We start from the raw sequence: 13,260 nt of genomic DNA on the forward strand, positions 1-13,260 counted from the left end.
ATTTTGCTCAAATGTCACAATCTTAGAAGGAACTTCCCTGGCCACTCTTTCTAGATATCATCCCCTCTCTCTATTTCACTATCCCAGTTTAATGTTAATCACAGCAGTTATGAACACCCGATAAATTACTTATCTTTTGGGGCTGTATGACCCCAACACAATGGAAGTTCCATGAAGCCAAAGTTGATTTTCTCTTTCCTAACACACATAGTTGTGCTTGACAGAAACTGTGAAGAGGATGAATGTCGGAATGAACAAGTAAATTTAAACTTGCTGAGAGAGGCATAGCTAGACAGGCTGGGGATTCTGCTAGAGAACATATTCAGGGAGTACATGGTCTTTATCTCAGCTACGCGGTGTCCTTGGGTCCCCTCGGAGTTGACCCCTTTCCTAACAGAATGGAAAATCCTGTTGTCCTTCTCACATATTACTCGCAGTCAATGACAGAGGCCTTCCCCACTCCACACCTTCAGATCCCAGTCCGAAAATTTCTCTCCCCTGCCCGCTGCGGGACTGCGACTGGCTTTCCCCATTGAGACCTATTCTGTATTAAACAGGAAAGCACAAACAAGCACAATGCCCAGCACACAGAAAATGCTTTCGATGCTTCCTGATAGGACAGTGGCCACTACACAGAAGTAATCTTCAGTTTCGGAAGACATTTTTCTGAGTCCAAGATTGCAGCAATCGGTGGGGTATTCATCCTAACTTTGCCTTTCCGCCCTTGGAGGATCACCCTCTAATGGTCCACCGGCATCTACATCGGCTGTTCCCCAGTCTCACCACCAAGGGGCGCGCGAGATGAAACAGTTCTGTCCTGGGATGGCCCAGTGAGGGGTAGCGGTAAGAACACCCACTCTGGAAGGTACCATTCGAGAGGGCGTATGACAACAAACAGAGTACCTTTCCACCGCGTCGGGCATCGACCAGAGTTCCTAGCGGAGGCACCCATGGCACCACTGGGTCCATTCCCATTCGCTCTATTCCGTCTTCCCGCTGCATTTGAGTCCGATTGACACCGGTGTTAAGCGGCAACTGTCTTCGTCTCGTTTCCAATTCCACCCCTTCCTTTCTACATGGTTACATCCAAGGACGGACTTTACGGAGCGACAAGGGCTGCCAGTTTGGGGTAAGGCGTCAGGGAAGCGTTCTGGGCATTGATTGGTCACCGCGTGATCGCCGGAATTAGCTCTTCCAGGGCGCGAATAGGCGCCGGAAGTCCCGCGACTTCCGCCCTGCTTCGTCTCCTGCCCAGTTCCAATTGGCTGGCTGGCTGTTACAGGGGCCGCAGAGCTGGAACTGAGGGCGAGAGACTTTTTGCGGTGCGCGGCTTTTTAGAGCATACAATTTTTTCAGAGTTTTCTTGCTCTTCCGGAAGGGGTCGAATAGCTGCCCTGGTTAGTGGCGAGGTTTGGCGCAGTCTCTGGCTGTGCATGGTGCCGGCGTTTCAGTCTTGTTTAGCTCTTGCTCAGTCTGGATCGTGCGGCAGCGCAAGGTCATGCACACAAATGCATGCAATTCATGTCCAGAGAGCGGTCTCTGAGTTTGCTGTCTCTCCCTGGAGAGTAACCTGTGTCAGGGAGCCTGGGCTTGTGTATCTCTGCGTGTGACAACACAGGTGCTGTTTGGGTACATTTTATCTTCTTGAGCCTTTGGGCGGAGTTGTGAGTGGTGGGATATTTGATCTGAGTGGATTTTGTGAGCCATAGTACAAAGCCCTTAGGATGTGTGTCCTTGTATTCTGGGGTGTGCATTTTTGGAGCTTTCTGGCATTTCAGTCCCTGGGTGTGAGATCTCTGTGTAGGCGTGTGCACCTGAGATTGTGAGAGCTGTGAGTTTTTTATTCTAGGACCCAAGTTGTGATGTCTGTGAGCTGCTTTAAGGATGGGTTTGTCTAAAGGTGTAAACTATCAGCTGTTTGGGGAATCTGTGCAGAGGGTGCAGGTTTTCCATTTGTCTGGCGACTTTATCTAAAGGTTATATGATGATGTTCTCTAGTTATTAAAAGCTCTGTCTTTCTGTTTTTTGTATTAGATTAGTAATTGTCCAGTGGTTTGGGAGTCAGTCTCCGTGATGTGAAGTATCTGTGCAGTTCTCATTTGTATCTGTCTGGAAGACTTTGGTCTGTTTGGAGGGTCTTTGTCACAGTGTGTATGGTTATGGTCTCTGTTGTGTTTGAGGGTCTGAGACAAGTTGTGAGCTGTCTGTGCAGAGATTCAGTGAGCTCTTTTTGGTGTCTCTGGGTATCTATCTGAGCTGCTTGGAGTCTTTGTGTCAGAAAGAAAACCTCTTATGTTCTTGGCTGTGAGGTCTGTGTCCAGAAACTGAGGGCTTTGAAGCTGGCAGATATGATTCCAAGGTCTGGAACCTGACATGCTGACGGTGTGTTGTTGAGTGTATCAGTTGTCTCCTGGAATCTCAGTACATATCATAATTAATACATTCGGGCCAGTGCGCGTCTTGCAGGGTACCTGTGCGTGTTAGCGATGTGTGCAAAGGGCCTGGCTTCAGACTATCCTTCAGCAAATGTTTTCTGAGCACCTGCCATAGACCTGAGCACTATTGGAATAGTTTGTGACAGGACAGAACTGACCAAGTCTCTCCCTTCATAGATTTGGTGGTCAGGAGATAAATCAAGGGTGGCAGGCACTATGAAGAAAGATAATGCTACATCAGGGGAAAGGATATATGTGGGTATGATGTTATTATTTTATTCAAGGTAATGAGGGAACGTCTCCCTGAAAGATGGCAAGTAAGCAGAGATCCGGAGGAAGTGAGGGAGCAGGCCATGGGGTTATCTAAGGGAAGAGCATTCCAGGCAGAAAGAACAACAAATGCAAATGTCCCGGCATAGAAATCTACTTGGCGTGCCTTGAATGTCAAGGAGTCGTGTGATGCACTGGGTTTGGCATGTAGCACTCATTGAAAGCGGTCTGGTTGCTGCTGTCTCTGTTTCTCCCACAATTTGTGATCATCCGCATTTCACAGATGAAGGACTGAACGCTCCAACGTGTGCCCTGCACCTTCTCTCCTACCTATCCCTGAAATTAGGAGTGAAACCTTCTGGTCCATCATGTGAGAGAGTTTGAGTGTCCCAGCTGCAGGGATGTCACGCTGAATGTCAGCGAAGCAGCAGAGATGAGTTATAATGTGGGAATCATGCCTCTTAACATTGGTACTCTTGATGGAGGGCAGGATTTAAGAAGGAAAAAGGAACTGGGGCAAAGGACAGAGTCAGGAAGAGGAAGCTGGAGGACAATGAGAAAAACAAAAACGACTGGCTTCATCACATTGCTTGGATTTGTTACAGTTCATGTTGATTGGCTGACTGTATTACGATATATTCACCTTTTCCTGTCCTTACCCTTTCTTTCCCTTCCTTTTTTTTGTGCCTGAGCAAGTCAGTCCTAAAGCCATTAGGTGCTGCCAGGCAAGGCATGTGTATGTGTAAAGGGGCATCCCTGCCTGGAGAGTCAGAGCCCAAGGTGGAAAGAAGGGTGTCCCTGGGGAATGGGTGGGAAGGAGGCTGTTTCATGGATTCTAGCTTGAGTGAAGTGTGGAAGTCAAGGGCAAGGGATGGTTCTGCATAGATTCTGAGGAGGATCCTTTTGTGGAGGAGGGATCACTTACATGCGTTGGGATTCATCAACTCAGCAAATACATAAGAATGCTGAGAGCCAAGTCTGTCATTTTTGGAAAAGGGAATTTCCATTATGGAAAGGAAGTAAACTAGAACAAATTCTGAGGAATTCTACTGGAATTAAAGGTCTCCATGCAAACTACATTTATTCGATAGGTGTGCATATGTGGCTAGACTGATGTATGACTCTAGTTGTGTGTCTGTGTTTCTGTGTGTGTGATTGTGTATACACATATATTCCCAAGTTAGTGGAAACAGCAGCATTCCAATGGCAATAATTACACCAGTCCCCAGATCCTAGCTTCTGAACACCTTTTTCCACTAATTGATGGGTTCCCAGGCTGAGGAAGGAAAGGATAAATGAGCCTGGTTCACCTTGTCATGTCAGTAATAAGGGAAAGTTCAGGAATGATGGGGAGATATCAGAGGGACACAGAATGTAGCTTGAGGGCTCTCCCACAGGAAACACTCAGGACTCTCTTATTTTTTCCACCTTTTTTGAGGTATTATTGACATATCACCTGTACGTTTAAGATGCCAATGGGATGATTTGATACACACATATTTGGCAAAACGATTACCACGGCAGGGTTGGCCCTCTATCCCCTCACATAATCCTTTTTAAAAATTGTTGAGGAAATAATATCTCAGATCTACCCTCTTAGCTTTCTATACATTTTATTAATTATATTCACCATACTATACATTGGCTTCGCGTAACTTATTCATCTCATACCTGGAGGTTTGTACCTTGTATTCAATATTTTGCGCAGGCCCCGGAAACCACCATTCTAAACTCTTAGAAATTTCTGTAAGTTTGACTTTTTTAGATTCTGCATATAAGTGAGAACATACAATATATGACTTTCTCTCTTTCACTTCTTTCATGTAGCATAAAGCCTTTGAAGTTCATTCATGTTGTTGCAAAAGGCTTAATTTTCTTCTTTGTGACTAAATAATATTCCATTGTATATATCACCACATTTTGTCTTTTAAAGTTAATTTATTTTAATTGGAGGATAATTACAATATTGTGATGTTTTTGTCATACATCAACATGAATTGGCCATACAGATTCATGTGTCCCCCACATCCTGAACCCCCCTCTCCCCTCCCTCCCCACCCTATCCCTCTGGGTTGTCCCAGAGTACCGACTTTGGGTGCCCTGCTTCATGCATGGAAGTTAACACTGGTCATCTATTTTACATATGGTAATGTACATGTTTCAATGGTATTCTCTCAGATCATCCCAACCACTCCTCCCACTGAGTCCCAGAGTCTGTTCTTTACATCTGTGTCTCCTTTTCTGCCCTGCATGTAGGGTCATTGGTTCTGTCTTTCTAAATTCCATACATATGCGTTAATGTACCGAATTTCTCTTTTTTTAATATTATTTATTTATTTATTTTAAATATTTTTTTTTATTGGAGGCTAATTACTTTACAATATTATATTGGTTGGTTTTGCCATACATTGACATGAATCTGCCCCGGGTGTACATGTGTTCCCCATCTTGAACCCCCCTCCCACCTCCCTCCCCATCCCATCCCTCTGGGTCATCCCAGTACACCAACCCCGAGCATCCGGTCTCATGCATCGAACCTGGACTGGTGATTCATTTCACATATACATGTTTTAATGCCATTCTCCCAAATCATCCCACCTTCGCCCTCTCCCACAGAATCCAAAAGACTGTTCTATACACCTGTGTCTCTTTTGCTGTCTCGTATACAGGGTTATCGTTATCATCTTTCTAAATTCCATATATATGCGTTAGTATACTATATTGGTGTTTTTCTTTCTGGCTTACTTCACTCTCTATAATACGCTCCAATTTCATCCACCTCATTAGAACTGATTCAAAAGTATTCTTTTTAATGCCTGAATAATACTCCATTGTGTATATGTATCAAAGCTTTCTTATCCATTCGTCTGCAGACGGACATCTAGGTTGCTTCCATGTCCTCGCTATTTTAAACAGTGCTGCAATGAACATTGGAGGACATGTGTTTCTTTCAATTCTGGTTTCCTCTGTGTGTACGCCCAGAAGTGTGATTGCTGGGTCGTATGGCAGTTCTATTTCCAGTTTTTTAAGAAATCTCCACACTGTTCTCCATAGTGGCTGTACTACTTTGCATTCCCACCAACAGTGTAAGAGGGTTCCCTTTTCTCCACACCCTCTCCAGCATTTATTGCATGTAGACTTTTGGATAGCAGCCATTCTGACTGATGTGTAATGGTATCTCATTGTGGTTTTGATTTACATTTCTCTGATTATGAGGGTTGTTGAGCCTCTTTTTCATGGTTTGTTAGTCATCTGTATGTCTTCTCTGGAGAAATGTCTGTTTAGTTCTTTGGCCCATTTTTTGATTGGGTTGTTTATTTTTCTGGAATTGAGTTGCAGGAGCTGCTTGTATATTTTGGAGATTAATTCTTTGTCAGTTGTTTCATTTGCTATTATTTCCTCCCATTCTGAAGGCTGTCTTTTCACCTTGCTCATAGTTTCCTTTGCTGTGCAGAAGCTTTGTAATTTTAATTAGGTTCTATTTGTTTATTTTTGTTTTTATTTCCAATATAAGGGAGGTGGGTCATGGAGGATCCTGCTGTGATTTATGTCGGAGAGTGTTTTGCCTATATTCTCTTCTAGGAGTTTTATAGTTTCTGGTCTTACATTTAGATCTTTAATCCATTTTGAGTTTATTTTGGTGTATGGTGTTAGGAAGTGTTCTAGTCTCATTCTTTTACAAGTGGCTAACAAGTTTTCCCAGCACCACTTGTTAAAGAGAATGTCTTTTCTCCATTTTATATTCTTGCCTCCTTTGTTAAAGATAAGGTGTCCATAGGTGCATGGATTTATCTCTGGGCTTTCTATTTTGTTCCATTGATCTATATTTCTGTCTTTGTGCCAGTACCATACTGTCTTGATGACTGTGGCTTTGTAGTAGAGCCTGAAGTCCGGCATGTTGATTCCCCCATTTCCATTCTTCTTCCTCAAGACTGCTTTTGCTATTCGAGGTTTTTTGTGTTTCCATACAAATTGTGAGATTATTTGTTCTAGCTCTGTGAAAAATATCATTGGTAGCTTGCTAGGGATTGCATTGAACCTATAAATTACTTTGGGTAGTATACTCATTTTCACAATATTTATACTTCCAATCCAAGAACACGGTATATTTCTCCATCTATCAATGTCCTCTTTGATTACTTTCACTAGTGTTTTATAGTGTTCTATGTACAGGTCTTTTGTTTCCTTAGGTAGATATATTCCTAAGTATTTAATTATTTTCGTTGCAACAGTGAATGGTATCATTTCCTTAATTTCTCTTTCTGTTTTCTCATTATTAGTGTATAAGAATGCAAGGGATTTCTGTGTGTTGATTTTATATCCTGTAACTTTACTGTATTCATTGATTAGCTCTAGTAGTTTTCTGGTAGAGTCTTTAGGGTTTTCTGTGTAGAGGATCATGTCATCAGCGAATAGTGAAAGTTTTAGTTCTTCTTTTCCAATTTGGATTACTTTTATGTCTTTTTCTGCTCTGATTGCTGTGGCCAAAACTTCCAGAACTATGCTGAACATTAGGGGTGAGCGTGGACACCCTTGTCTTGTTCCTGACTTAAGGGGAAATGCTTTCAGTTTTTCACCATTGAGGATAATGTTTGCTGTGGGTTTGTCATATATAGCTTTTATTATGTTGAGGTATGTCCCTTCTGTTCCCAACTTCTGGAGGCTTTTTATCATACATGCATGTTGAATTTTGTCGAAGGGTTTCTCTGCATCTATTGAGATAATCATATGATTTTTATTTTTCAGTTTGTTAGTGTAGTGTATTACATTGATTGATTTGTGGATATTGAAGAATCCTTGTATTCCTGGGATAAAGCCCACTTGGTCATGATGTATGATCTTCTTAATGTGTTGCTGGATTCTGATTGCAAGAATTTTGTTAAGGTTTTTGCATCTATGTTCATCAGTGATATTGGCCTGTAGTTCTCTTTATTTGTGGCATCTTTACCAGGGTTTGGGATTAGGGTGATAGTAGCCTCATAGAATGAGTTAGGAAGTTTACCTTCCTCAGCAATTTTCTGGAAGAGTTTGAGTAGAATAGGTGTTAGCTCTTCTTTAAATTTTTGGAAGAATTCAGTTGTGAAGCCGTCTGGACCTGGGCTTTTGTTTGCTGGAAGATTTCTGATTACAGCTTCTAGTTCCATGCTTGTGATGGGTCTATTAAGATTTTCTATTTCTTCCTGGTTCAGTTTTGGAAAGTTGTACTTTTCTAAGAATTTGTCCATTTCTTCCAAGTTATCCATTTTATTGCCATATAATTGTTGATAGTATTCTTTAATAATCCTTTGTATTTCTATGTTGTCGGTTGTGATCTCTCCCTTTTCAGTTCTAATTTTATTGATTTGGTTCTTCTCACTTTGTTTGTCAATTTTATTTACCTTCTCAAGAACCAGCTTTTGGCTTTGTTGATTTTTGCTATGGTCTCTTTTGTTGCTTTTGCATTTATTTCTGCCCTAATTTTTAAGATTTCTTTCCTTCTGCTTACCCTGGGATTCTTCATTTCTTCCTTTTCTAGTTTCTTTAGATGTAGGGTTAAGTTATTTAGTTGACTTCATTATTGTTTCTTGAGATGTGCCTGTATTGCTGTGAATCTTCCACTTAGCAATGCTTTTACAGTGTCCCAGAGGTTTTGGGTTGTTGTGTTTTTGTTTTCATTCATTTCTATGCATATTTTGATTTCTCTTTTGATTTCTTCTATGATTTGTTCATTATTCAGCAGCGTGTTGTTCAGTCTCCGTATGTTGGCATTTTTAATAGTTTTTCTCCTGTAACTGAGATCTAATCTTACTGCATTGTGGTCAGAAAAGATGCTTGGAATGATTTCAATTTTTTTGAATTTACCAAGGCTAGATTTATGGCCCAGCATGTGATCTATCCTGGAAAAGGTTCCGTGTTTGCTTGAGGAAAAGGTGAAATTCATTGTTTTGGTGTGAAATGTCCTCTAGAGATCTATTAGGTCTAATTGTTCTACTGTATCATTTAAAGTTTGTGTTTCCTTGTTAATTTTCTGTTTAGTTGATCTATCCATAGGTGTGAGTGTGGTATTAAAGTCTCCCACTATTATTGCATTGTTGTTAATTTCCCCTTTCATACTTCTTAATAATTGTCTTACATATTGCGGTGCTCCTATGTTGGGTGCATAAATATTTATACTTGTTATATCTTCTTCTTGGATTGAGCCTTTGATCATTATGTATTGTCCTTCTTTGTCTCTTTTCACAGCCTTTGTTTTAAAGTCTATTTTATCTGATGTGAGTATTGGTACTCCTGCTTTCTTTTGGTCTCTGTTGGCATGGAATATCTTTTTCCAGCCCTTCAGTTTCAGCCTGTATGTGTCCCTCGTTTTGAGGTGCGTCTCCTGTAGACAACATATATGGGGGTCTTGTTTCTGTATCCATTCTGCCAGCCTTTGTCTTTTGGTTGGGGCATTCAACCCATTTATATTTAAGGTGATTATTGATAAGTACGATCCCGTTGCCATTTTCTTTATTGCTTTGGGTTCGAGTTAATACTCCTTTTCTGTGTTTCCTGTCTAGAGAAGGTCCTTTAGTATTTGTTGGAGAGCTGGTTTGTTGATGCTGAATTGTCTCAGCTTTTGCTTGTCTGTAAAGCTTTTGATTTCTCCTTCATATTTGAATGAGATACTTGCTGGATATAGTAATCTGGGCTGTAGGTTACTTTCTTTCATCACTTTAAGTATGTCTTGCCATTTCCTCCTGGCCTGAAGAGTTTCTGTTGAAAGATCAGCCGTTATCCTTATGGGAATCCCCTTGTGTGTTATTTGTTGCTTTTCCCTTGCTGCTTTTAATATTTGTTCTTTGTGTTTGATCTTTATTAATTTGATTAATATGTGTCTTTGAGTATTTCACCTTGGGTTTATCCTGTTAGGGACTCTCTGGGTTTCTTGGACTTGGGTGATTATTTCCTTCCCCATTTTAGGGAAGTTTTCAACTATTATCTCCTCAAGTATTCTCTCATGGTCTTTCTTTTTGTCTTCTTCTTCTGGGACTCCTATGATTCGAATCTTGGAGCATTTAACATTGTCCCAGAGGTCTCTAATATTCTCCTGATTTCTTTTAATTCGTTTTTCTTTTTTCCTCTCTGTTTCATTTATTTCTACAATTCTATCTTCTAGCTCGCTTATCCTGTCTTCTGCCTCTGTTATTCTACTGTTTGTTCCCTCCAGAGTGTTTCTGATCTCATCTATTGCATTATTCGTTGCATACTGACTCTTTTTTATTTCCCTTAAATCCTTATTAAAACTTTCTCGCATCTTCTCAATCCTTTTCTCCAAGTTATGTATCTGTAACTCCATTTTGCTTTCCAGATTTTGAATCATTTTCACTATTAAAATTCAAAAATCTTTATCAGGTATATTCCCTATACCTTCCTCTTTTGTTTGTGTTGGTGGGCATTTATCCTGTTCCTTTACTTGCTGGGTATTTCTTCGCCTCTTCATCTTACTTATATTGCTGTGCTTGGGGTGGCCTTTCCGTCTAATGACAGTTGGTAGAGTTCTCTTAATTATGTAGTTTCCTCGCTGTGTGTGGGGTTGGACAGGTGGCTTGTCAAGGTTCCCTGGTTAGGGAAGCTTGTGTCAGCGCTCTGGTGGGTGGAGCTGGATTTCTTCTCTCTGGAGTGCAATAAAGTGTCCAGTAATGAGTTTGAGATGTCAGTGGGTTTGGAGTGGCTTTGGACAGCCTGTATATTGAAGTTCAGGGCTATTCTTCTGTGTTGCTGGCAAATTTGTGTGGTATGTCTTTCTGTGAAGCTTGTTGACCCTTGGGTGGTGCCTGGTTTCAGTGTATGTATGAAGGCATTTGATGAGCTCCTATCACTTACTGTTCCCTGGAACAGGAGATCTCTGGTGTTCTCAGGATTTGGAGTTAAGCCTCTGCCTCTGGTTTTCAGTCTTATTCTTACAGTGGGCTCAAGACTTCTCCATCTGTCACATCAAAGGCAGTTCTTTCTGTTTAAGCTCTTCTGTTTGCTGGTCTCTTCCATGTCTAATTCCCGCTCTGATACACGGGGGTGGAGGTGGACGCTTTTATAGGTTCACCTGTTCAGACATGCATGGGGAGGGAGGGACGCTGCTAGCAAATATCCCTGGCGTCTGTGGGGAGTGCGCGCAGTGTCTCGGCTACACTGGGATTGCCCCTGTTCGCGGCGTGTGTGCTTTCCCTGTTTATGCTGCTCAGGCTCTAGGTTGCTCTGTCAGGAACTGTCCGCGTCTGGCGCTGGGTTGCATGCACTTCCGAGGTCTGATCGGATCAGGTTCAGGTACTCGGGTACTCCACAAAGGCGCAGACTTGTTTGGGCCTGCGTTTTGTGCCTTCCCCGGTCCGAGCAGCTCAGATGACCAGGCATTTGACGAGCACGGTCGCTGCGACTTACCGCCTCCCTAGTCCCTGCCGTTTGGTTTTCTGGGTGTACAACTGGTGCACCTTCTCAGGCGGATATTGACCGGCCCGAACCCAAGAAGTCTTGGTTAGCATGGAAGCCTGCCTGCAGCTTGATATGGGAAGCCTCTCTGGGGCCACGGTTGCCCCTTCCGGTGCTGGCCACCCTCCCTCCCTGTCCTGGCGGGGGATGGGGATGGGCCGACTGCAGCCAGATCTCTCTGCTCAGTCCTTTGTTCTGTGAGCAGGGCTGGTGGAGTCTTAAGTTGGGGCTTTTTGCCTTTTCCCAGGCTTTTCGCTTTTAGCTGCACAGTCTGCTTAGCTGTCTCCCGTTAACGCCCTCAGATTGCCCTCGGGGAGTTCAGGCCCATTGGTCTCTCTAAGCGCTGCCGCCGTGCCTCCCTGCCCGGCCCCTGCTTTCTAGTGGGGGGGTCCCGGTGTCTGCACTGCTTCTCCGCTGAGAGTTTCCTCTGCGCACTTAGTCTGTGGGTTTTAATTATTTATTTATTTTCTCTCCCGGTTATGTGGCCCTCTGAGGTTCCAAGGCTGGCCACAGACTCGCCAGTGCCTGTTTCCAGGCGTTTGGAAACTTCTCTCTTTTCTTTGAAGCCTCCCTTCCCGGGACGGAGCTCTGTCCCTCCCTCTTTTGTCTCTCTTTTTATCTTTTATACTCTTTCCTACCTCCTTTCAAAGAAAATGGGCTGCTTTTCTGGGTGCCTGATGTCCTCTGCCAGCATTCAGAAGTTGTCTTGCAGAATTTACTCAGCGTTCAAATGTTCTTTTGCTGAATTTGTGGGGGAGAAAGTGGTTGCCCTGTTCTATTCCTCGGCCATCTTCTCTCAAGCTCCTCTTATTACTATTTTAATTTTTGCATTTCCTTCACTAAAAGTAAGCCTACACATCTTTCAGATCTATTCTTGTCTATCTCTCTTTCTTACTTCACTCTGTATAATAGGCTCCAGGTTCATCCACCTCATTAGAACTGACTCAAGTGCGTTCCTTTTTATACTTGAATAATAGTCCATTGTATATGTACCACAAATTCCTTATCCGTACGTCTGCCAATGGACATCTAGGTTGCTTCCATGTCCTAGCTATTGTAAACAGTGCTGCAGTGAACATTGGGGTACATGTGTCTGTTTCACTTCTGGTTTCCTCGGGGTGTATACCCAGCAGTGGGCTTGCTGGGTCACATGGCAGTTCTATTCCCAGTTTTTAAAGGAATCCCACACTGTTCTCCATAGTGGTTGTACCAGTTTGCATTCCCATCAACTGTGTAAGAGGGTTCCCCTTCCTCCACACCCTATCCAGAATTTGTTGTCTGTAGACTTTTTGATGGTGGCCGTTCTGACTGGTGTCCCCACGTTTTCTATATCCATTCATGCCTTCATAGACACACAGTTGCTTACCACTTTTGGTTGAAGCTGCAAAGTAAATTTCAGGTTAGTGTTAATCCTTCAACATAGTTTTACAGAATCATTTGGCTATTCTGGTTCATTTGCCTTACCATAGAAATTTTATCATAAGTTGGTCTATATGTCCAAAAAAGTCCTGCTGGAATTTCTGACTGGAATTGTATGAAATTGATGGATCTGTTTGGGGACTACTGACATCCTGATTATATTGAATTTCTCCACCCGTGAACGCACCATGTGCCCCCATTTTGTTAAGTCTTATTTAAGGAACCACATTGCATTACCTTTTCTGCCATTGTTTTATCAAGTCTTATTCTCGTATATCGAATTCTGAACATCTGAATCTGATGAAGATATGAAAATATTAGTAGTCAGACCTTCATCAGTAATGCTTTGTTTCTTATCTAGTTTTAACATTGCCCGTTTATTGTTTCTTATTTTTTCCACTAATATTCATGATTGTTTAGTCCAAGGGTGATGGAATGGGTATTTTCTGGGGTAAATCATGATGAGATGATTAGCTGTGTTTTGGGATGGAGAGGCTGAGGATGGGCACAGGGGAGAGGGAGCAGAGTAGGGGTAGGGGAGGTGAAAGCGTGGGGGCAGAGACTAGTACATCTGGAAACAGAAGTGAAGAGATACAAGAAGAAGAGCTCCCCTTCTGGACCGTGCTTAGCTCTCTGTACATATACGCATAATGAAGTATATGAGTACTCATAGCAACACTATGAGGTAAGCATT

At 42.5% G+C, this 13,260-nt stretch overlaps 3 protein-coding genes across 7 annotated transcripts in view; 1 reads left to right on the plus strand and 2 right to left on the minus strand.

The window, feature by feature from the left end:
- The window catches only part of LOC148773301 (X antigen family member 5-like), a 57,930-nt gene extending 56,754 nt beyond the window's left edge, over nucleotides 1–1,176 (minus strand). For all 3 annotated transcript variants that reach the window (XM_088834115.1, XM_088834112.1, XM_088834114.1), the window contains exon 1: nucleotides 904–1,176. In XM_088834115.1, coding sequence (XP_088690241.1) covers nucleotides 904–952 — 49 coding nt within the window. In that variant the 5' untranslated portion in view covers nucleotides 953–1,176. The remainder of the gene's footprint in view (nucleotides 1–903) is intronic.
- LOC129535017 (X antigen family member 5-like) overlaps nucleotides 1–13,260 on the plus strand; it is a 247,618-nt gene that overhangs the window by 107,981 nt on the left and 126,377 nt on the right. The gene's annotated exons all lie outside the window — the stretch shown is intronic.
- Nucleotides 12,266–13,260, minus strand: part of LOC129540263 (uncharacterized) — a 29,354-nt gene continuing 28,359 nt past the window's right edge. Inside the window, exon 4 of the mRNA XM_088834116.1 lies at nucleotides 12,266–12,528. Within this exon, the coding sequence (XP_088690242.1) occupies nucleotides 12,320–12,528 (209 nt within the window). The 3' untranslated portion in view covers nucleotides 12,266–12,319. The remainder of the gene's footprint in view (nucleotides 12,529–13,260) is intronic.

Source organism: Moschus berezovskii, chromosome X (assembly GCF_049115385.1).
Source record: "Moschus berezovskii isolate FMDL1 chromosome X, NW_MosBer_1.0, whole genome shotgun sequence".
Classification (NCBI taxonomy): Eukaryota; Metazoa; Chordata; class Mammalia; order Artiodactyla; family Moschidae; genus Moschus; species Moschus berezovskii.